The 23,031-nt window shown below is 42.3% G+C and overlaps 1 protein-coding gene across 1 annotated transcript in view; it reads left to right on the plus strand.

Annotated features, from left to right (window-relative positions):
* Positions 1 to 23,031, plus strand: part of Plcl2 (phospholipase C-like 2) — a 149,352-nt gene that overhangs the window by 105,910 nt on the left and 20,411 nt on the right. Inside the window, exon 4 of the mRNA XM_013022168.1 lies at positions 6,052 to 6,127. Coding sequence (XP_012877622.1) covers positions 6,052 to 6,127 — 76 coding nt within the window. The remainder of the gene's footprint in view (positions 1 to 6,051; positions 6,128 to 23,031) is intronic.

Raw genomic sequence — 23,031 nt, forward strand, 5'->3', positions numbered from 1 at the left:
AAAAAAAAAAAAAAACATGGCTTAAGGTGAAGGGCAAGCTTCCCGAACACTCTGGGAGCCCCTTTTATAAGGGGCTTGATCCCCCTCCCAGAGGAGGAGTCCTCCTGGCCAGATCACCTCTTAGAGGCCCACCTTTCAATACTGGCACATTGGCAACACCTGAATTTCAGAGGGGACATAGTTACACCACAGCAGAGGCTAGTATTCAGATAACTCTGATGAGAGAGAAAATGCTACTTGGGATTGAGTTAATTCTTACCTTCTTAAGACCACATCTTCCATTCATGTTTGCCTGTTGTTCCTCATCCCTGGAATCCTGAGACAAGTCTCCTCAGGACTATCCAGGGTCCATCCTTAGCTTGGGGGTGCTGAGGCTATATTTGCCACCTGGCCTGACATGAATCTCCTGGATGGGGCAGGAAAGGGTCAGTGGGGAGAACCAGGTGTACTCAGCCACTGGCATGTTTGAAAAAATCATAATCTAAATGATTTGAGTCTGGGAAGATTCCCACCTGTTCTGTGTTAAATAATCATGGGTCCATGTACAGGAACATAGCTGGCCACCTGGTTGTTCTAGGGCCTCTCCACCTCTGTAGCCTCAAAGGAAACAGTTATGGTAAAAGCAGGCCTGGCAGCCCTGTACAGGGCCAGGCAGGGGAAATGTTAAGAAGTGGGGGAGGGGTTTCTGTCTGAAACTGAGGTTCAAAATAAGATCAAAGGACCAAAGTCAGCAGTTGTCACTGCTCAAAGTTCTTTCACTCAATGCCTGAATTATTAGCAAAACGACTTTTGCAATTATTAACAAAATCTGTGTTCTTGAGATAGAAGGAATTACCCTAAAATTAGACATAAAATTCATATGTAAAAACCATCTGCTTTTTGAACCAGGCACCAGTGGCCCTCACCTGGAATCCTAGCTACTTAGGAGACTAAGATCTGAAGATTGTGCTTCAAAGCCAGCCTAGGCAGGCATGTTCAGGAGGCTCTTATGTCCAGTTAACCACCAAAAAGCAATAAGTAGAACAGTGGTTCAGGTGGTAAAGTGCTGGCCTTGAGCAAACACAGCTCAGGGACAGTGCCCAGGACCTGAGTTCAAGCCACAGGACTAGCACAAAATAAATAATATTTTTTTTAAAAACCATTCTAAAAACAGAATTTTCCTAGTTGATAGGCAAGTTTCAAACAGAATACAAAGGAGTAGTCTCTAGAAACTTCGTAATATATAATATAGTAATGTTGCTTTTTATAGCTGTGTGTAACAAAATCACCTTGCATTACCTTAGGGAGTAATGTTCAAAAAATAGTCCTTGCTTCCTTCCTTCTTTCCTTCCTTCCCTCTCTTCTCTTTTCCTCCCCCCCTCCCTCCTTCTTTTTTCCACCTTCAGTACTAGAGGTACTCTGTCATTTGAGCCACTCCACCATGAACCTTTGTGTTGATTATTTTTGAGATAGGATCTCACTTTATAACCAAGCCATTCTGAACTCCAGTCCTACTTGTGCTTCCCTTTGTCACTGACCACTGTGCCCGATATGTCACTGCACCCAGCCATAAACTCCTGCCTAGGCTGGACAAACTATAGTCCCCTATTTCACCTCTGTAGGAGCTAGGATCACTGGGGTGAACACCATACCCTTCCTAAACATAACACTCTTGTGAAAAGCATTTTGGATGTAGTTCTAATTTAATAAAATATAAACTTTTATTTTTGCTTTGCATTTGGTTGAAACTTTTTCATCTATTTCAGTCCTTTATTAAAACATTATTCTGAACTCAAGCACTTTTATGAAATGAGTTTCTAGGATATATCAAATCTGTAGATTTTTCTAATGCATCTGTTCCAGAAATTTAGCAACAATGGTATGAAAGCATCTTGCACTGAAGAAATCATACTCATGTCCATGTCCAGGCTGGCAGCATGGTGTCTGCTGTGCCAGGATTTAAATCTGTATGCTTAGTGGAGATTTGTCGGTGAAACTAATTCATTTGCATTCATGCAAATAGTGCTTATAAAATCAATCACTCTACTTGGCCTTGCACATGGATATATTAAAGTACTATACCTCAAAGTAAACAGAACAACTTAAAGCAGGGTATTTCTTTGGCTCATCTCTCCATATTATTCCTCACATAGCTGCTGACCTGGGATGCTTATTCTGGTAATTGTACATTAAATACAAATGATTTCTCTTTCTAACAAGTCGTTGTTAAGTAGTGCTAAGTAAATTTTTATTGATATCATAAAAGTTTTCTCAAGGGATTGTATTGAAATATTATTAGGAAAAAATGAAGCTGGGGGTGCAGCTCAGTGGTAGAAAACTTGAGTGGCATGTGTGAGGCCCTGGTTAAATCTCAGCAAAGCAAAATAAATGAAAGAAAAAAGAAAATAATAACTGGGGGCCGATGTCAGTAGGCAAGATGACATTCTGTATGGTAGTAACTTTCAGAAGTGACAGGATTACTTCTGCTTTTATATGTCCTTCTGTTTGTAATGCCCTTTCTGTTTAATTTGTGTCAAGACCTATCATAGTAGCATGGAAAAAGCAGAGCTCTAAGGGCAGGTATAATACCAGTTTCATTAGTTATTTATTACAGCTTCTTCACCTGTAGTCTTGGATGACCTTGAAAAAGTAGCCTGACAAGTATGTCTCCAGTGTTTGCAGATATAAAACTAACATCCTGGGCTGAGAATGTGGCTTAGTGGTAGAGTGCTTGCCTCTAGCATGCATGAAGCCCTGGGTTCCATTCCTCAGTACCACATAAACAGAAAAAGACGGAAGTGGTGCTGTCCCTCAAGTGGTAGAATGCTAGCCTTGAATAAAAGAAGCCCAGGGACAGTGCCCAGACCCTGAGTTCAAGCCTCAGTACTGGCAAAAAACAAAACAAAACCCTAACATCCTCAATATTCACGTTACATGGATACTGTGTCCATTAAATGAAATAAAAAGCACCAGCCATGTATTAATGTAAAGGAAGAGAAGGCATGGAATTACTTTTATCCTGATTTTTATACTACTTGTAATTGCAGCTTGCTATAAAGTAGCAAACTTAGACATAAGTTGTTTCCTACTGATGAGCCAGACCTGGAATTCAGGTTGTCCTTGCTGTATTCTTGGTGCCATGTGCTCTATAGCCAGATAGAATTGTCAGCAGAATGAAAGCAAGATATTAGCCAACTGTCAGAAAGGCCCATGGCCTGGCTTTGTCTCTGCCAACAAGCTTCTCTTGTAAATCCATCCTTAAGGGTCCACAGCCCAAAGGACTTCTTCAGTAGTAACTTGACCACTAAAGAATATGGACATTAAAAATACTATGAGAGTAGAGAATGCATGCTATGGACAAGAATTATAAGTTGATTACTCAGCATCAATTTAATTATAAATATGGAATTGGGTGTAGTGACACATGCCTGTAATTCCAGCTACTGAGGAGGCAGAGGTAGGAGCATCACACCTTGAAGCAAGTTAGGCAAAAGCTTGAGACCCTATCTGAAAGGAAAGGAGGGAGGGAAAGAAGCCAGAGAGGGAAGAAGGGGAGGATACGAGAAAGAAAGCGAAAAAGAAGAGAGGACAGGGGAGGGGTGGGAAGAACTAAAGGGCTAGGGATGCGGCTCAAGTGGTGGAGGGTTTACCTAGGAAGAACAGGCATTGATTTCAGTTCTTAGCATTTCCCCCCCCCAAAAAAAAAATCCTGATTATAAATAGGATTATAAATGCATATCCTCAAACTATAAAAAGATACGAACTGGCAGGTCCCTCTTCCAAAGGAAATGGTGCAAACATGAGATAACAGGTGCTGGAAGGTGGGCATCTTTGGAAGGTCGGGCAGTGCTTTCTTGCTGCCCTGTCTATGCTTCTCGATCTGTTTTGCTGTGTGGCTGGTTCCCTCTGGGATTCCTAACCCCTCCTGGAAATGCCTCCTTCCGTTTTCTTCCAAACTGAGGAAAAGTGGCTTCTTGCTCAGGCTTCGTGAGTATTGTCACACTGCTCAAGAGAAGAGGGCATGTCCACCCCTACTGCCAGGCAAGGCACATCCACGTGGACATCTGAGCCACAAACAAGATGGGTGGGCATCTGCACGGATGCCATCATACCGCAATGACCTCCCCATCAACTCTCCTACCCGAGGGCTGTGCTGCTGTGATACTTGCATCACACCCAGTAAGTCGCCGCCATGATAACCATGCCACATGTGTTGTAGCTGTTCTTGCTCTGCTGGTGTGCTCCTCCCTGCTGCGCTCCCCAAGTCAGCAGCCTGGCTTTCACTCAGCCTGGGCACTCAGCGCTCGGTCCCCACACAGAGGGCTGTCCAGGGAACTAAGCATCTTGCTCTTGATACAGAGCACAAGATGCAGAGGGGAAGTGCATTCCTTACACCCTGCATATGCTTTCCTGCTGGAAGGTTCATACTTGTTTAAGTTTTTTGGCCATGCTTTCTACTGGGAGATGCTTCTGTGAAGAATAATAATGTGCTTGTTGTTTCTCAGAGCTTCATCACAGCAAGCTTTCCAAGTAGAACTAAAATTAGTAATGAATGTTAGAAACATTGCCAGTGAGCATATGAAAGAAAGGCATACTCATTCAGCTAATTTTGTGCTACCAGAAAGTGCTCTGCCAGGCCCCCCTGGGAAAATGGGGAGTCAACCATAACATCTACCATTTGCAAGTATATCCTTGAGCCAGTCTCTCCACATGCACCCTCTCATTTAATCCTCCCACAGTGACATGTAATGTCTTTTAGTAAGCTCATTTTACAAGGAGGAAGTTGGGATTCTGAGGTAAAATACCATCCTAAACAACAATACAAAAGTGAAGGACTTGCAGAACAAGGACTAGAAGTCATTTTAGCCTATGTTCTCTCTGCCCATACTTTTCTCCCCCTCCCCGTGCCCCCTTCCCCCCACGTCCCTGCCAGGTGGTCTGTGTATAAGAGCCATGCTCATCTGAGTTTATTGTTTAGTTCTGTGGTTTTCTTCCAAATTGCTCTTGCCGTGTTCTTTTGCTTCATGACTGGATTCACTTTATTCTTTAGATTTTTCTACTTTTTCCTGTTTGAATGAGGAGTCCTGATTGGCCACTGCTTTGATACTGAGCTGTGACAACTACTGTCTGTGCTTGAAGCAGTCCTTGTGTCTTCAGATCTCTCTCGGCTTGACATCAAAGCTGATGAAGGTTACTGGTGACGATACAACCTTTTTAGTATGCAAATTTGTAATAGCACAGATGACTTTATATCAGCATAATGGAGTTCTTCATTTTTATCACTGTTCAGTACATCAAGCTGGAAACTGGACTATTTTAATGTGCAAGAGTGACTCAGATTTTGAAGGATAGATGTGAAAATACAGAGTTGCAGGGTGCAAGTTTTACCACTAGGCTGTGAACTTCTAGGAGACAGGGGCTGCTGTAGAGACCTTCCATGAACAATGAGGACATATTAAACTTTCGATGATTACTATGAGTTCTGTAGAACAGGGAAAGTTGAAAAATGTTGTTCCACTGTAAGTATCTAGCTCACTTAAAAGGCTTGCTGGATTAGGCACCACGATCGGGTGTATGGTAGGCCAGTGTTCTACCACTGGCTACATTCTGATTCACCTCATCCCTTTATTTTAAATGTTTATTGCATATTTTAAACTGAGATCCAAATGAAGACATTTTGTCAAAAATGGGTAAAATTTGTAGGTGTTAGAACTTTCTATAAAATGAAGGCGAACATTTTGTCCAAACAATGACCAAAAATATGATTTAAAATTAACAGTTGAGCATACATCTTTTTATTGTTTTTCACTATGAAGCAGACCTGGGTCAGGTTGTCTCAGGGTTCAAGTACACTATAGTACTGGCCTGACTACACCTGAAGCAGCCTGTTTCGATGATTGTACTGAGATCCATGCTTTTATCACTGTTCACCTACATACACGAACTTGACTGTGGGTGATTGGTAGAAAAGCAGCTTGCAACTTCAGAACAGATTGTGTTTAGGAGAAGTGCCCTGGGTACAGGTGCAGGGGGTACCTGGCATCATCTCATGTCTGGGTGTTCCTTCCACAGATGCTTCAGTCCCTCAAAGCATTGATTGAAAATGCAGACGCTGTATATGAAAAGATTGTGCACTGTCAGAAGGCAGGTAAGTAGAGATTTCTTTTCTTTAAAATAAAGTTAATAGTATCATCTATTTCTCTTACAACTATGTCATCTTTCTCATATTCTATTTAAAAAAAGATCATTCTTTTCCATGGCCAAAGAAAATACTAATTTATTGTTTCTCAGCCCTAGATAGCAAACTCAACTGCAAGGAGATTTCAAAATGCATCAACATTGGTCTGAAATGTTGGCTAGGAATTAAAAGTTGTTTGTTTAAAAAAAGTTCTCAGAAGAATGGGGCGTGGTAGCATACACCAGAAGCCCCAGCACACACTGGAGAAGCCAAGTAAGGAGGACCTTGAGTTCAAGACCAGACTAATTCTATATCAAGACCTAGTCTCAAAGCAAACAAAAAACAACACACACACATAAACAAAAATCCTCAGGCATCTGTAGCGTTCAGCCAAGGTTGACCTCACCTGCACTAGTTCGTCCTCAGTCTTTCCTTTGCTGCCAAGCCTGCTGGTCAGCAATGACCTTCTATTATTGCATAAGCAGAAAAAGAATAGTGTCCAGTTACAACTTGGTAATGCACTGGGATTTTCAAGTACTGATAAAATATGATCTGATTCAATACGTAAATGCTGTGCCATGTTATAAAATTCTGCTTATGTTAAGGGCCATCTACAGGTGCTTTTACAATGAGCTTATATCCTATTTTAAACCTATTATAGGTTGAAAATATTACATGGTGAAAATACACTTAATCCACCTGAGCTGTAGCTTAGCAACACAATGTGCTGAAGAGCATCAGACACTGGCCCTCATGGCCGAGTTGCTGTGTCTTACTGCTGCTGCTCAGCCTTTGTGAGTGCAATGCCAGGTACCTAAGAAGAGATTAAACTTCGAAGTCTGGATTCTGCCAAGTGCTGTAACTCTGACACCATAGTAAAAGTCACAAGTAGAACCCTTAGACATCAGGATCCATCTGAGGTTGATTTTAGGTGTAGTAAGGTAAGAAAAAAACAAACAAAAGCCTTCCATTTTCTGCCAGTTTGTCCTACTTTCTTTTTAACTGTCCCATCTTCCTGGAGACCTTTCACAATTCCAGGATTTATGTTTCTATAGCATCCTGCTCAGCCCTCCAAACCACATATTTGCATCACTTGTTAGTGCTTCTTTAGTTATTGTGTTTTATTAATGTATTCCATCTTCTAAACAGGATAATAACTTCCAAGACTGTATATTAAGTTACTCTGCATCTTACCACGACATCTGTTCTAACAGTCTGTGCAGAGTAGTGGCTTGAATATTAACTAACTGAATGCAATTTGACTTTTATTATTTTATTAACCACATGTGTGAGAGTTGTGGATTGGGGAAATTTTTTTTAAAGAACTGGCTATGGATTCAAAATTTGAGTTAGGATTAATGCTTTGCAAATTTATTGGTTTATGAAATTCAATCATTTCTGGTATAATACACCCCTATGATTGTGGTAAAAGGTTTGCTTGCTTGTATTTAAAACCTTTTCTCTTATGGGATTTTTTGGAGTGGAAGATGTGTATTGTGTAATGGCCAAGTGTCTCAGGTTTAGAGTTCTTTAGAATCATGTCTACTACTTAACACTACAACCTTCCTGCTCTCTTGAGTACTTCTATTTTTTTCAATATTTTGGCTGGTCATGGAACTTGAACTCAGGGCCTGAGTGCTGTCCCTGAGCTTTGTCTTTTATTGTAAATGTGATGTACAGAGGGGTTACAGTTACATATGTAAGGAAATGAGTATAGTTCTTGTAGAGCAATGTTACCCATTCCCTCATTTTCTCCCGCTTTCCCTCTTCCTGACTCCCTCCCCAGGAAGTTGTAAAGTTCATTTCCACTATAGTGTCTTGGATCACTTTGCATTGGTCCACCTGTTGTCCTTTGTCTAACCATTTCTGTGATTCCCCTTCCCATCCTCAAATCAGATAAACTTATATATAAGACAAAGGGTACTGAAATAAAAAGAAACAATGACCAAAGGGGGAGGAAATGCAAGATAAAAGAAATAACTGTACACAGTACACTAAATAAAGGAACAGGAAAAAAACCCTCTTGTTTCCCTATCTTGTAGTTCATTTCAATTAGCATCACTTCATAAGGTCATATGTACGTAGTTAGCTATTGTGATCCTCTGCTAGAACTATCCTAGACATATACTAATTATTACAAATGAGGAAACCATGGAGCCTTTGTTTCTTTGGGTCTAGCTTACTTCACTTAATTTTTTCCAAGTCTTTCCATTTTCTCACAAATGGGGTGATATTATTCTTTCTGATGGAAGCATAGAATTCCATTGTGTTTATATACCACATTTTCTTGATCCATTTGTCCACTGAGGGGCATCTGGGTTGATTCCCTATCTTGGCTATGATAAATAATGCTTCAATGAACATAGTTGTGCTAGGTAAATGCCTAGAAGTGGGATTGCTGGGTCATAGGGGAGCTCTATGTTTAGCTTTTTCAGGAACCTCCATACTACTTTCCAGAGTGGTTGAATAAGTTTGGATTCCCACCAACAATGTAGTAGCAGTGTTCTCTTAGCTTTTTTGCTCAAGGTTAGCACTCTACCACTTTGAGCCACAACACTACTTCCAGTTAGTTAACTGGAGATAAGAGTTTCATGGAAGGGCTGGAAAGGTGGTTCAGTGGTAGAGCGCTTGCCTTGCATACATGAGGCCCTTGGTTCGATTCCTCAGAGCCCCATAAGCAAAAAGAAAAAAGCCAGAAGTGGCGCTGTGTCTCAAGTGGTAGAGCGCTAGCCTTGAGCTGAAAAGAGCTGAGGGACAGCACCCAGGCCCAGAGTTCAGGCCCCATGACCGAACCCCTTCCCCCCAAAAAAAAAGAGTTTCATGGAATTTCCTGCCCCAGCTGGCTTTGAACAATGATCCTCAGATCTCAGCCTCCTGAGTAGTTAGGATTAGAGGTGTGAGTACTTATTTTAGAATCCATTGATCTTTTGTTTATTTACAACTGTTGTAAGAATTTACAGTCATTAGTCATAGGAAAAATTGCTTATTTGTATTGGGCTCAAAAGACATTTGCATAAGATTTTACTTTCTATAAGTAATTTTTATTCTGCATGCTTAATTAACCTTGCAAAAAAAAACAGTCATAAAAGTGCTACAAGAAAATACTATTTTAGAAATACTTGTAGCCTTTAAGACAATTTTATTAGATAAAACTTTATTGAACAGTTAAGTGGGTCAGACATTCAGTCCCAATCTATAATAGTCCACGCTTCTGAGTATCACAGTTTGAAGCCAGCACAGGCAGGAAACTCCATGAGACTCTCATCTCCAATAAACTACCAAAAGGTAGAAGTGAAGCTGTGGCTCAAGTGATACAGTGCCAGCCTTGAGCAAAAAAAAAAACAAAACAAAACCCTTAAGTTCAAGCCCTAGGATACACACACACTCACACACACACACACACACACACACACACACACACTCCCCACTCAAAAACAGGTACATGCCACTATGCCCCGATTTTCATTGAGAAGAGGGGTCTGGCAAAATTTTCTCTGCCAACCTAGCCTCAAACTGTGATCCTCCCATTATCAGCCTCCTAATACATAAGATTGTGGGTGTGATCCCCCCCCCCTTCCTCTGCCTAGTTGTCATTGAGTTTTTAAGGGAGGGAAATACCTGATGATATTGAGAGAGTCATAGGTGAGGCCTACTGGCAAGTGAAGACTAACTGCAAGGCTAGGCCTGCAGCCTGCTTCCCCAGAAGCCAGAGGGCCCAAAGGGGGCTGGAGAAAGCAGTGGGAAGAGCCTGGTTGGTGAGTGGCAGCTGAGGCACCTATACAGCTCACTCTTCTGAGAGAAGCTGGTAATATGGAAATTTGAGCAGTAAAGGGGACAGTTTTAGGAGAAAAGTATTACTAGGAATGTGTAGGCTCCAGTGAAGATGAAGACGTTGGGACATTGAAGAGACGGAAGGCAGCAGGAGCAAGGGGAGAGGGGAGAGGGATGAAGCACAGCTGGGGACTCTTGACCTTAGGAATGGGAGCATTCTTCTTCTGAGCTAATAAGAAAGCGGTGGCATAGATAAATTCCCATTCTGAGAGGAGTGTCTTCCATTAGAGAGACAGCCGAAGAATAGTGTTATAGAACCCCAGATAGGGGAGAAGAGGGGGCAGTGAGGGGGCTCAGGACCAGGGAAAGCATGTTGGATACTTACTCAGTATTGAGTCAGCAGGGCCAGCCAAGGAGACTAACAGGTCATGCAGGGCTGATGAGGGACAGGGCTCTGGACCATGGTGTAAGATGGGCATGTAATGAACAAAGAGCACGTACAAATTCAAACGTCCAGATAAGCATACAGGCTCAAGCAGAGAGCAGGTAAGGCGCACACACTAGGGATCTGAGCAGGAACTTGCAGAGCAAGAAGCATGGTGAACGTTCTGTTCATAAAAAATTATAAATGTTAGTTGAGGTGGGGAGGGCAGGGATGGTAGGGGAAAAACAAAGGAAGGGGTAACAATGTGCTCATGTACTCATTTACCTATTCATGTAATTGTAACCCCTCTGCACAGTATCTTTACAATAAAAACATATATATTAAAAATTTATAAATGTTGATGAAATATGCCAGATTCTTTCAGGGGGAAAAGGTCTTTTCCACCTTTTCATCTTTCACTATTTTAATGGCCAAAATCATAGCCTCTGTCTCTGAATTATAGTCTTTTCATATCACTGAATTGATCCACATCATAAATGATAGGCCGATAATCTTGTCTCAGGGAGCTGGGAATTTTGATGTTTTAAACAATCTTGCTGTGTTCCCTAGTCTGGCCTTGAACTCTCAATCTCTGTCTAGGCCTCCCAAGTGCTGAGATTATAAACCTGTGCCACCAAACCGGCCCCTTCCTATCCCCCCCACACCCTGGGCCTGAACTGGGTGTTTTTATCAGATGATTTATAAAGGAAAATAAATTATTCTCTGAACGAGAATAAATCAGTGGTGCAAACTTCCTGCTAAAGAATTAACACATGTGTTCAACTTGTACTCCCTTCTGAAACCTCATTAAAATGACAGTAAGGGGTTTTGTTTCTAAGGCACAGATCTATAAAGACCAAGAATGGAAACCACAGAGTTTGGGAAACTGAAAACAACACGTGATAATTGACTTAACATGTGATAATTGACTTCTCTCTGACTCACAGAGGTGGATGGAGGGTGGGGGCTGACAGACAATCTGATTTACACGGTAGACCACCCACTCAGAAGTTGGTAGGACAGGTGCCTCTGGAAATTGGAGTCAGGTAGCTACAGTAGACAAGAATCTGCAAGCTGGATTGGGAGGAAGAGTCCTGACAGCAGCAAAATTAAAAAGAATGAAAAATGTCAGCCTTCATAGGGGGAATTTAATAAGTAATATTTGAAAAGGAATTCCAGCTTAACAATCTAAGGCACATTGCTTAGAAATGTGGACACACAGTAAAGAAGGAAAACAAGATCAGTTAATGTGGTGGATGTTACTGCTTTGGGGGATGGGAAACTGATTAAAGCTCTTTGACTCTTTGCGTGCATCTGTATCAAATAAACATGAACTTTAGAGTGAGGGAGTGAGCAAGGGTGAGCAAGAGAATGAATTCCAGGACAGAAGCTGCTGGGGAAGTTGAGGTGTCCCTTGACTTGTGGCCACACCCACAAGCCTTTGGGACTCAGAGCTGGCCTGTGTATGCAGGGGGAGCCTGGTTCCTCTTCCCCAGGGAGCATTTGTTCTGCTCTTTTATAATGACTAGGAGCTTGGAGCTCCCCTGAGAGAAAGCTCACTCACCCCAGCTTCTTTCTAAAAGCTCTGGGGGGAGTCTCATGCTTCTTGAGTTAAGTTGGGACCTAAGGTAATCTTACAAATATCCTGAGCTTTAGTTACCTTTCTTGTCTATTCAATGGAAGTATTTTTTTTTTAAATAATGGATCCTATACATTCTTGTTTTCTTTGTTTTGGTTTCCCAAATGGTATTTGAACTTCTGTGTGGGTAACTGAGCTGAACATCTGAAACTGAGCTGCAGTTGACCACAGTGGTCCCCCAAGAGTCCCCTTACCCTGTGCTTGCAGTGGCCTGCTTGCTATGAGTTCATGTCTCTCTGCGTGTAGTTAAATTCCATCACCTTTTATTCAACTCTCACCTCTCACTGCTGTTTCTAACTGCCTATTTGTACACACTCTTTTCTTCTCCATTTCTGGCTGCTGGAATCTGCAGAGCAGTTGGAGCTCCCTGGTGACCAAGCTTGATAGATTTGTCTAAGTTAAAAACACATGAGCCCCATACCCCATTCCTTTGTGGGGACGAGGAGCGCAAGGCCCAACCACACCTATCTTGATTTGATTGCTCAGAGGCCTGTCTTTGTATTTTTTTTTATATCTTTTTGCAAAGTCCTCAGACCTTAGTATTCTTAGGAGCAGAGATGAACAGATAAACAACCTGTCACCATCATTCCTGGGTTCAACTCACATCATTAGCTAGCAAACAGCTCATCATCTGTAAAATTTATTTTCAACGTACTTTCCAGAGGTTCTGTTAGAAAAGATTTGCAAAAGGAAAGGCAGGATCCTTACATTTTTGTTGTTGTTTGTTAGTATTTCTCAGCTTTGGTTTGTAGGAGTAAAAGCTTCTCTGGGAAGCCAGAGCCATATTCTCTGTGCAGTGACGTGTATGACCATAATTAGTCACTCAACCCCTCTCTGCCTCACTTTCCTTCTTCTGAGTATCCTAGGATTCCCTGATGGCCTGTGGGTTCTCAAGTACGGTGATTTATGACCAGTTGCATAAGAGGCAGTTCTAAATGGCTTGATTTCAACTGCTTAGATAGATTAAGCAATTAAACAAGTTGTTGCAAATAGTGTTTAGGATGCATAGATTGCAACCCTAATTTGGAAGGTGACCCTCTGAAGGTGACACCTGATCCAGACTCCCTAATAGATGTCCTCAGCGGTGATATAAAGTGACTAAGACTCGGTGATCTTCCAACATCCTTCCTCTTTAAGACTGTATATGGACTCAGTAGATCTTCTACAAACTTTCTAATTAATTAAGAATAATTAGTGAGCAGGGACTCTGTTAGAAGTCAAAAAGCAGCTAAGCCATCAATGCTCCCTCCCCCAGTTAGTTCCCTCTTAAGGGTCTTCATCACTCATCAGGGGCCTAGGCGAGATGGGCACAAAGGTGACAACTCATTCAGAGCAAAACTTCAGAAGCAACAGCTCGTATCTGAAAGCCCTCATCTCACCATACCCCAATGTCCCCTGTGCCCACCCCCACCAGCTTTCACACGAGGAGTGTGATCTATAAGTGTGATCAGAGCCCTCTGGCTTCTTGTTAATTATATAGATAGATAGATATAGATATATGTATATATATAATTATTATATTAGTGTTATACATGTATCTCCTAATAGGTATCCTTGGGTCTTAAATAAATTAGTCTACATGATCTCCAAAGCCTTTCAGCTCTGAAATGCTACAGTCTTCAATTCCTATAATATATAATGAGGCATATATAAGGAATAGGGAAAAAGTGAAAAAATGCATGCTAAGAATGTTTTTACAGTATTTACAGATAAGCCATCTTACAATACAAATTTGAAACAGCATTAATAAACACTGCTCCATTGTATTACAAGACAATCCTGTGTTAACTAGTAAAGGAAAAACAATGTCTTGCATTTGTAGGGTGTGTTCCATGACAAGATAATATATTAATTGCTGATTGGAAATAAAGAAAAAGGTCTCTACTGTCAGTGAGTGGCATAGATACTTCCATTCAGATATAAATGAGGTGTAAAGGAGGGAGCATTCATGGTAGGTTTTGGTGGGAGGAGGCAGCCTTGGAGCCAGGGACTGGAAAACAATACTGGCCTAAATAAGTTACATAAGGGAATGGGTTACCCTAGGTGGGCAGAATTTAGATGTGCTGTCCGTGAAAATCAAATATCTGGCTGAAGGGAAATGTTTGATCAGAAAATAGATGAAATTAGGGTTAGAAATTCAGCATAGGCCCAATGATGGAAGCCTGGGCTCAGCATTTCCTAAAGCTTAATTCAAGGAGCACTAGTCATACTCAGTGGGCAACAGTTTTTATCATCGCAATACTACTTGTACACTATGGACATTCTATTAGTGTATGTGCCACATGCCCTCCTGTGGAACTCATTGTGTTCCATACTCACTGTTATAAAGTCCTGTTTCCAGTTCTGTTTGCCAATGTCTTGAACACTTCAGAAAACTGTGAGAGGCAGTGGAGTCTGCTCTTTAGAGACTGGTTGAATTGTGTCTTTCCTGAACACTCCATGTACCATACCCTCAGCAACAGAGTAGATGGGGAAATGATAGCTGAGGACTAGATTGGTTGTGAGGTCCTGTGCCTGCATGAAAGTAGCATTGTCAAAGGGAAACAGTTTGTCAAGGGAAATAGCTAGTGGGTTGTCAAAGTAGCTTAGTGGAGCTTGGGGTGGAGATCAGGCTCAAGGATAGAACTGGCTGTCATCCAAGAGGAAGAGCTGCTTGAGTGGATGAGTTCTCTGGGGAAGAAAGAGCTGGAGGAAATACAGAAAACCTTGGAATGAGTTTAAGGCTGTGAATCAGAACTGATGTCTTTACCCTGGAGGCCGAACAGCCTCCCATGCACCTGGACCCTCACCCTGCTCTACTTTGCCTTTGTCTGAGATAATCAGTACCTTCTGATGTATCATGTAATTGTTTCTGCTCATCAGCTGTCATCTGTCATTCTCCAACTAGAGAATAAACTCTTCGAGGGCAGGGCATCTGTTAATTCACAGCATATCCCAGACACCAAGAACAGTGCTTGGCACAAAGCTAGTACTCCGAAATAATTTAAGCTCAAGTGGATACAGGATGCTGCAGTTATTCAGCAGACTAAATGGGTCTTTCCCCGCAGTCTGCCCAGAAACTGGGGTGAACAGTGAAGATTCTGCCTTGTCTTGGTGGGGGTGGGGACATCTTCAGGTCCAGTGTCATCACTATACCTGGGTCTGAGTATAATAGAGCATAACACAGCTCTGTAGCTGTGAACACTCCAATGAGTGAAGAAGTCTGTCTACACGAGAATTGGATCCGATTTGGGACAGAAGTTGAATCAGGATGGTAGTTTGTCTAGAAGGCAAGGGTCCAGTAAGTGGTAGTGATGCACATCTGTCATCCCAGCTCCAGCAGAAAGCATAAATAGATCTCTGTCTAGGCTGGTCTGGGCAAAAAGTGACCAAAGGTAGAAGGGCTAGAAGTGTAGCTCAAGTGGTTGAGTATGTACCTTGCAAACTTGAGTCCCAGTATGGGGTAAGGGGGAGAGAAAAGAGAGATTTCTGGATAACCACAACCAGTATTGTAACGAGATTTACTCATGGGCTGGATGTGAAGTAGGAAGAGAGAAGGAGGAGAGTGAGGCTGATGGAGGTCTTTTACTCCATCCTCCAGGGATGGAGCTATGTTTACCATACTGGAGAAGATAAAGATAGGCAGGTGTGGGTCCAGAGGGAAGATCAGGGTTATTTAGGGACAAATTAATTTGATTTACCCAGCTGCCTCCCTATATAGACTTGAAGAGAGAGGTCTAGACTGAAGGCAGTGTATCTGGAAGCCTCTCAAAGCCCGATGCTGATCTCATACCTAACTTGACTGGGTTGGAGAATCTGCAGCCTAGCCCTGCAGAGTGTAGATGTCAGGAGGTGCAGCAGAACATGCACGGGCACCGGAGGGGCGGCAGCCAGGGGATCGAGGCGCTCCACAGAGGCACTGCTTCCGCTGGCCTCTCCTGGTTCTCACAGCTCTTGGCAGTGTGAGGACGGTGTGAGGAAACTGATGGAGGTCATGCTGGTGGGGTGCCTGCAGAGCGGATTCACACCTCAGGAAGGCCACATGGCAGTAAGCTTCAGAGTTACACACTACATACACTCAGAAGCAGCAAGTCAGTCTTTTCTACAGATGTACATACATACCTGGGGAAGGACATATGTGCAGTTTTCTGTGTATCACTGAGAACAACCCAAATGTTTGACCGGAAAGTCCTGGTAAATACATTTTCTGTTTCATGCTGTGGTGGAACGTTATGCTACCATGATAAATGAGTCTGCATGGGTATGCAGGTACATCACACTGGCAAGGAAAATCTCATACAGATAAGAACACGTATGTCTTCACTTTGAAAACAAAACAAATACTGTGGGTTGTTTCTAATATCTATTTTAGAAGATTGTTTCTAATATCTGCTTAGAAGACAGGTAGGTAGCGGATACGTGTTTGTTTTTTTATTGTAAAGGTGATGAACAAGGGGGGTTACCATTACATAAGTAAGGTAGTGAGCACATTTTTTTTAAACACTGTTACCCTCCCTCATTTTCTCCCATTTACCCCTCTCCATTCTCCTCCTCCTCCAAGTTGTAAAGTTCATTTCTAACAGTGTCTAGTGAGTATCACTTTTGCATTAGTTCACCCTTTGTCCTGCTGTTTCTGTGATTCCCTTTCCTTTCCATGGATCAGATAAGCTTATATGCAAGACAAAGGGTACAGAAAACTAAAACAGAAAGAAAAACATAGAAATAACTGCATACTTGACATATAAACATCACAGACTAGAGCCTACATGTTTGAGCCCCCTCTTTCTAGAAGACTCCCAGGAGGAATACTAGGGATGGCTGGCAGGAGGAGAATGGGACTCCAGGAAGTGGGAGGAAAGGACAGGCCTTCGCATAGCCTATTTGCCTTTTTAACTTGCTGAATGTAATGCCTGCTGAGAATTAAACTAAGAGGAGAAAAGGAAGTACAGTATAAAGGGAGACCTTACTGGACAGAGTGTGTTGAGCAGGGCTTTTGGGTGTCCTGGTTATGGTTCAAGTCACTGGGAAGAAGGGATGAATCAAGAATAGTGATCCCGGGCTGGGAATGTGGCTCAGTGGTAGAGTGCTTGTCTTGCATGCATGAGGCCCTCAGCACCACATAAGCAGAAAAAGCTGGAAGTGGTGCTGTGGCTCAAGTGATAGGTAGAGCACTAGCCTTGAGCTGAAGAACTGAGGCCCAGAGTTCAGGCCCCATGACCAACCAAAAAAATAAATAAATTATATATATATATATATATATATATAAACTTTTAATTAGTGCTGGGGATTGAACACAGGCCCTTTTACATGTGCCAGCATTCTGTTCCCACCAAAAAATAGAAACTTCTATCAAGACCTTACGTTCACTGTGAAATAAACTAGCCAGTGTCTTTTGGATTATCTCACCCAGCTGAGCCATGTGGACATGGGGTTAGATGGCGGCCTAGTGAATAGACTCACAAAGGATGGGGAGTGATGCAACTCATTTCACTCCGTTCCCCGAGATGGGAAATTCTGGCAGAGAGGGGCCCTCCTGCGTGTCATCCATTCACAAACTGGGCTGCTGCTGCTGTTGCTGCTGCTGCTGTGGGATGGCGGCCCAGGGAACTTGGCATCCATCTGGTCCCTGGGCCAGAAGAGACCTGGTTTGTCTGTTCTGTCTCATGTGGATATGGGGTGTACCAGTTCAAAATCCATCTTAAAATGATTTGGCTTTTATTAATGCCAAGACAGTGCGAGAAGAAGGCCAAGAAAAAGAGACTACCAACTGGCCTGTTGGAAAGCGATGAGGCATTTCTACACCTCCACAAGCATGGGGTGCAACACCCACCCCACACCCCTAGGATTGGGCCAGAGCCTACAGTTAACCAAGGCTGTATATATTAGATAGATAGATCTGTAAATTTAGTTGGGGGAGGTAATCAGAAGTCCAAATTTTGTTTTTAAGGCATGATTTTAAGGTATGATTCATATCACAATATGTGTTTGATTCCTGTTAGATAAAGGTACTTTTAATACTGTTTATGAGCTGATCACTTGAATGAAGTCCCCAAAACACCTATACCCTATAGAATTCCATCTTCTAGAAAATAGCCTACTAGGCCTTTTTTGAAGAATGGGAAATAAATTGAAAATGTGCATATCTCATTATTCTACGTAAGTCAAAGAAGATTTAACCCCTTACTTTCAGCTTCCATTTTTGAGCACACAAAAATATTTTTGTGCCAGTTATTTTTGTGATAAAAGAGGATTTAAAGGCAGCAAAATAAATTTTTAGTTGAAAACTAATTTTTAAATGCATCAGCTTAAGATCAATATGTCTCTCTCCTGAGTGTTTTTTTCCATTATATATCCATTCCATTCGCTTCTATAAAAAGTTCATCCATGTGCCACAAGCTATATTTTAGATTCCTGTCATTTAAATTGACAGAGAAAATCCCAGCCTGAACGTTTGCGAGGTCAAGGGCTTTATGTTTGGCAAGGAAACTGCACTCAGTTCAGCTCGAAGAGGAGTTGGTGCCCTGCCTCTGGCCAGTCTTCACCTCCCTTTCAGAGCAAAAGCTGCTCTCCATACCTTTTCTCCATATCTTTTTGTTACATGCGATAGTTTTTAAAAAAATTTTTAGACATTAGTTTCTATCTAATTTTGTTACCTGTGACAGGAAGCAAGATATTTAGTAGAATTGTAAATGCATTCCAATGGAGTTGCAGTAATGTTCTGAGTTAATTTAATTATAGCATGTGGAAAGTTTTGCACCGTTTATTAATTTTCCAAAACTATGCTGATGCTTAATCTATCAGTTTTACAATTCATTTTTATCATTAAAGTTTATGCTTCTTAAAACAACTTTGAAGTATTTAAATTGTAAAATATTTTAAGATAATAATTGGAAATGATGTGAAGCAAACATTCTCGCATATCAAATATCTGCGTGGTTTAGATGTTTAAAAAATTATGGCACTGATGGTTCAAGCCTGTAATCCTAGCTACTCGGCAACTGAGACCTGAAGTTAGGCCAGGCAGACAAATCTTATCTCTGGTTAACCAGCAGAAAGCTGGAACTGGGAGTCTGTTTCCTAACGCCTGGTCTTTCAGAAGGGCCTCTCTGATCCTGGCTGTTGGTACCCCCTGCACAAGTCTCCATCTTCATCATGTCAGTCCCATCTCCTCCCTTTGCAAGTCCATCCTTGCTCAGAGCTATCCCTTACCCTCTTGGCTGAAAACTCCCTGGAATACTTGCCAAAAATGTCCATGCCTGAGGCTACCCAAGACCTTCTGAACCAGAAGCCCCCAGAGGCAGAGAAACTTCATTTTCAACAGGTCCCTTTGGCAACGTTGTTGCATGTTGAGATTTCAGACCACTTTCTAGTTTCTCTAGTCTCTGTGCTTCTCTAGAAGCCTATCCTCACCATCCTCTTAACAAGTTCCTTCTCCCACACACCACATCGGCACATGCTCCCCAAATTTTTGGGTGATTGCCACTGCTACCCTCTGCCTGTTCATCTGCAGCCAGTCATACCTGCCTCACCCCAGGCCTTTCCACAGTGCTGGTCAATCCCACCCCCTCTCCACATATTTTTGTTTTTCTCCTGTAATTAAAAACCAAGGCGTTGTAAAACATCAAGGCTGCATTGTGACAGCTGTGTGAATTGAATTACTTAGGTGCTTCTCATCAGTTCCTCTGTACAGAATAATGCTCTATAGAGGGAGGATAAATGTTTTTCTAAGATTTGTTTTTACTAAGATAAGGATTTTTGCATTGGACTGGTCCTTTACTGTATGTAATTTAGAAAATAAGGAAGGAATGAGTTAACATTTACCCCCAACAAGATCTTTATATTCACTGTTGATGTGAATATCTCATATCCTGTGTTATGTTAGAATCAATTTCCTGGTAAGTTAGGACCAAAAGAATAATACAGTTGTCATTTTAGGTGTATTACTGGATTTCTTTTCTTATGTATATGCAATGATTCAGTTCAAATACATAATCACGTTCTCTCTATCTCTGCATTCACTTAGCACTGAGTCAGCACGGGTTCGCCCTGTCCTGTCTCATAGCATGATTATCTTACACACGTCAACCTATGGTGAGCTCTGATTAAGCAGCTGAGATGCTTTTGCCTAGAAGAAATGCTTGGTGATTGTAAAGCCCTGGGACACTGGGCACAGGCAAACCAAGGCTCAAACCCTTCCGTACCATTTCTTTGGGAGTTCTGCATGCCACTTTCACATTTCTTATTAGTATGTAAGTGTTGGCAGGTTGCCTGGGTCTCCCCTAGCCTTGCATGTTACAATGGAACAGTGAGAATTCTTTTCTTTCCTTGAAAAATAAACTCAAACCAAGTACAGTGGCTCACACCCATAATCCTAGCTATATTGGAAGCTGAGATCAGGAAAGTGGTTCAAGGCTAGCCCATGCAAAAATGTTCATGAGACCTCAACAGGAAAAGCTGGATACAGTGGCACATACCTGTCATCCCAGCTACGTTGGAGATTGACAGCAATTAGGTAGAGATTTGAGACCAATCTTAAGCAAAGAAAGAGACCCCTGTCTTCAACCAATAGCTGAGTGTGGTGGTACATTTCTGTCAGCTCAGGCAAAACCTGGGCAGTCCTACTTCATAAATAACCAGGTGAAAAAGGGCTGGAGGCATGAATTAAATGACAGTGTACCTGCCTAACAAGCTTGCATAAGGCTCTGAGTTCAAACCCAAGTATCACCAAAAAAAAAAAAAGTGAAAGAAAAACAATACATGTTTCAAATCAGTGGATCAGCAGGATCCCTCCCAGTAGATTTACAAAGATCAGTCTCTAGTAATACAGATATCTGGTATAAACAAACGTGTCAGCCAGCAAGTCAAATAATGAAATAGAAAAGGAGGAAACATTAGTCTTGGCCACTTACTAAAGTTCTGGATTTTTGCATATTAGCATGTTTTCCAGTATTCAATTTATCACATTTTTCAAGGCCATTTAAAAAAAAGCACTTCATTAATGACTTCCCTGTGAAATGTCATCAAAATACAGATGTTTTAGGTAAAATAAGGTGGCATTAACTCATGTCTCTTTTTTTTTTTTTTTTGGTCGGTTGTGGGGCTTGAACTCTGGGCCTGGGCGCTGTCCCTCAGCTCTTCAGCTCAAGGCTAACACTCTACCTCTTAAGCCACAGCGCCACTTCCAATTTTCTGAATGGTTTATCGGAGATAAGAGTCTCACAGACTTTCCTGCCTGGGCTGGCTTTGAACTGCGATCCTCAGATCTCAGCCTCCTGAGTAGCTAGGATGACAGGCCTGAGCCACCAGCACCTGGCTTAAAATCCCTTTTTATCTCTGTAGTCATGCATGCTTCCTTCTCAGGGCAGCCTTGCCTTCTACTGCCTCTGGCTCTGGGTTCTTGTCCGTCTGCTGAACTTACTGTAAGCAGCTATCCTAAAGTCTGCCCTTCTTCCACAGTCGGACCCATTGTCTTAGGTTCCTGCCTGTACGTGGAATTAAGCCCAGGGTGACCATTCCTGTCGTGGACCTGACTCCATTTCCCTGTACTCTGTAAGACAACACAAACAACACCCAGTGGAGCCAGGCTCCAAGTGGATTTCTAAATAGTTGAGAAATCCCTCACTGTTGGTTATACCTGTGTGTAATGTAACGAATGGCCACATCTGCTCAGACTATTGTCGTCTACGGTCCCACGTTATATCACTTCCAAGTCCCTTCCGGATTTCCTGTGCTGTGCACGAGGTAGGCCTGGAGCTGTGTTTCTTCCTGTTTACCCAGTGCTATGCCCCTGCCCCTGCTGCTTCTTCCTTATCCCTGTTTGTCCTCTGTACTAGTCAGGGAATCCACCCACCCAGTCTTTGCTGCCTCCTGACTGCCAGAAATATAAACACAATGAGTATGAAGGACTACTGGCTGGAAACTCAGATCTCTTGCAGAAGTCTGGTGTTAAACTTGAGCAGAAGAGTTAGCACATCAGTGCTTTATCTTTGGAGTCCCAGGTGGTGGATCTGAGCCATGACAGCCCACTCCTGGGAGCCTCCCAGATGTGAAGAAGGAGGGCAGGGAAGAGGGAGGAAGGGAGGCCAGGAGCAAGAGGAAGGAGGGAAGCTCTGAGTTTTAGAACATGATTGCTTCCTACTTATGGTCCTTGTTTGCATTTTCTTTTTTTTTTTTTTTTTTGAGTCCGGTCCTAGGGCCTGAACTCTGGCCCTGGGCACTGTCCCTCAGCTCTTCAGCTCAAGGCTAGTGCTCTACCACTTGAGCCATAGCGCCACTTCCGGCTTTTTTTTCTTTTTGCTTATATGGTGCTGAGGAATCGAACCCAGGGCCTCATGCATGCAAGGCAAGCGCTCTACAACTGAGCCACCTTCCCAGCCCCATGCATTTTTTGTTTCTTGTTTTTCCTTAGAAGCATGCTTGGGGATGTAGCCCACTGTCTGAGCCACTTCCCAGCACTGGAGTGGAAGGTTTAGTCAGTCAAATTAGGATGTCCTCAGGTACCATCATTATCAAAAGAAAAGATGTAGAAGCAGAGTGGTCCTTGTGTAGTTCCCTATGTATTAGAATCAGCTTTACCAGTGACTGATTTCTTGAACTCACGGAGGTTCTTGTGTCTTGTTAGTATGATAGGAAATTGAACCATTGTTCCTATTAGGTGGGGGAGTGGGAAACAGAGAAGAAAAAAGCTAAATTAGAGATACATACATACATATATATATATATATATATATATATATATATATATGATCTTTTGCCTGCTTGTCAGACAGTCAGGAATAGTTGTTATTCACTGTATGCTGGCTTCGAAGTGATGTTGGGTAGGAAGAGATTCAAAACCAGAGCATGAACCTAAGAATAAGTTCTACAAAAGAACACAGAAAACCAGGCATGGTGGTGTTCAACTATAATCCCAGCTACTCGGGAGGCTGAGGTAGAAGGATCATAAGAAGTTAGAGGCTAGCCTGGGCAAATTAGTGAGACCCTTTCTAAAAATAGAAGTTTAATAAGGCTGGTGATGGGGCTGGGAAGGTGGCTCACTGGTAGAGCGCTTGCCTTGCATGC

Source organism: Dipodomys ordii, unplaced genomic scaffold, assembly GCF_000151885.1.
Source record: "Dipodomys ordii isolate 6190 unplaced genomic scaffold, Dord_2.0 Scaffold60, whole genome shotgun sequence".
In the NCBI taxonomy this organism is placed as follows: Eukaryota; Metazoa; Chordata; class Mammalia; order Rodentia; family Heteromyidae; genus Dipodomys; species Dipodomys ordii.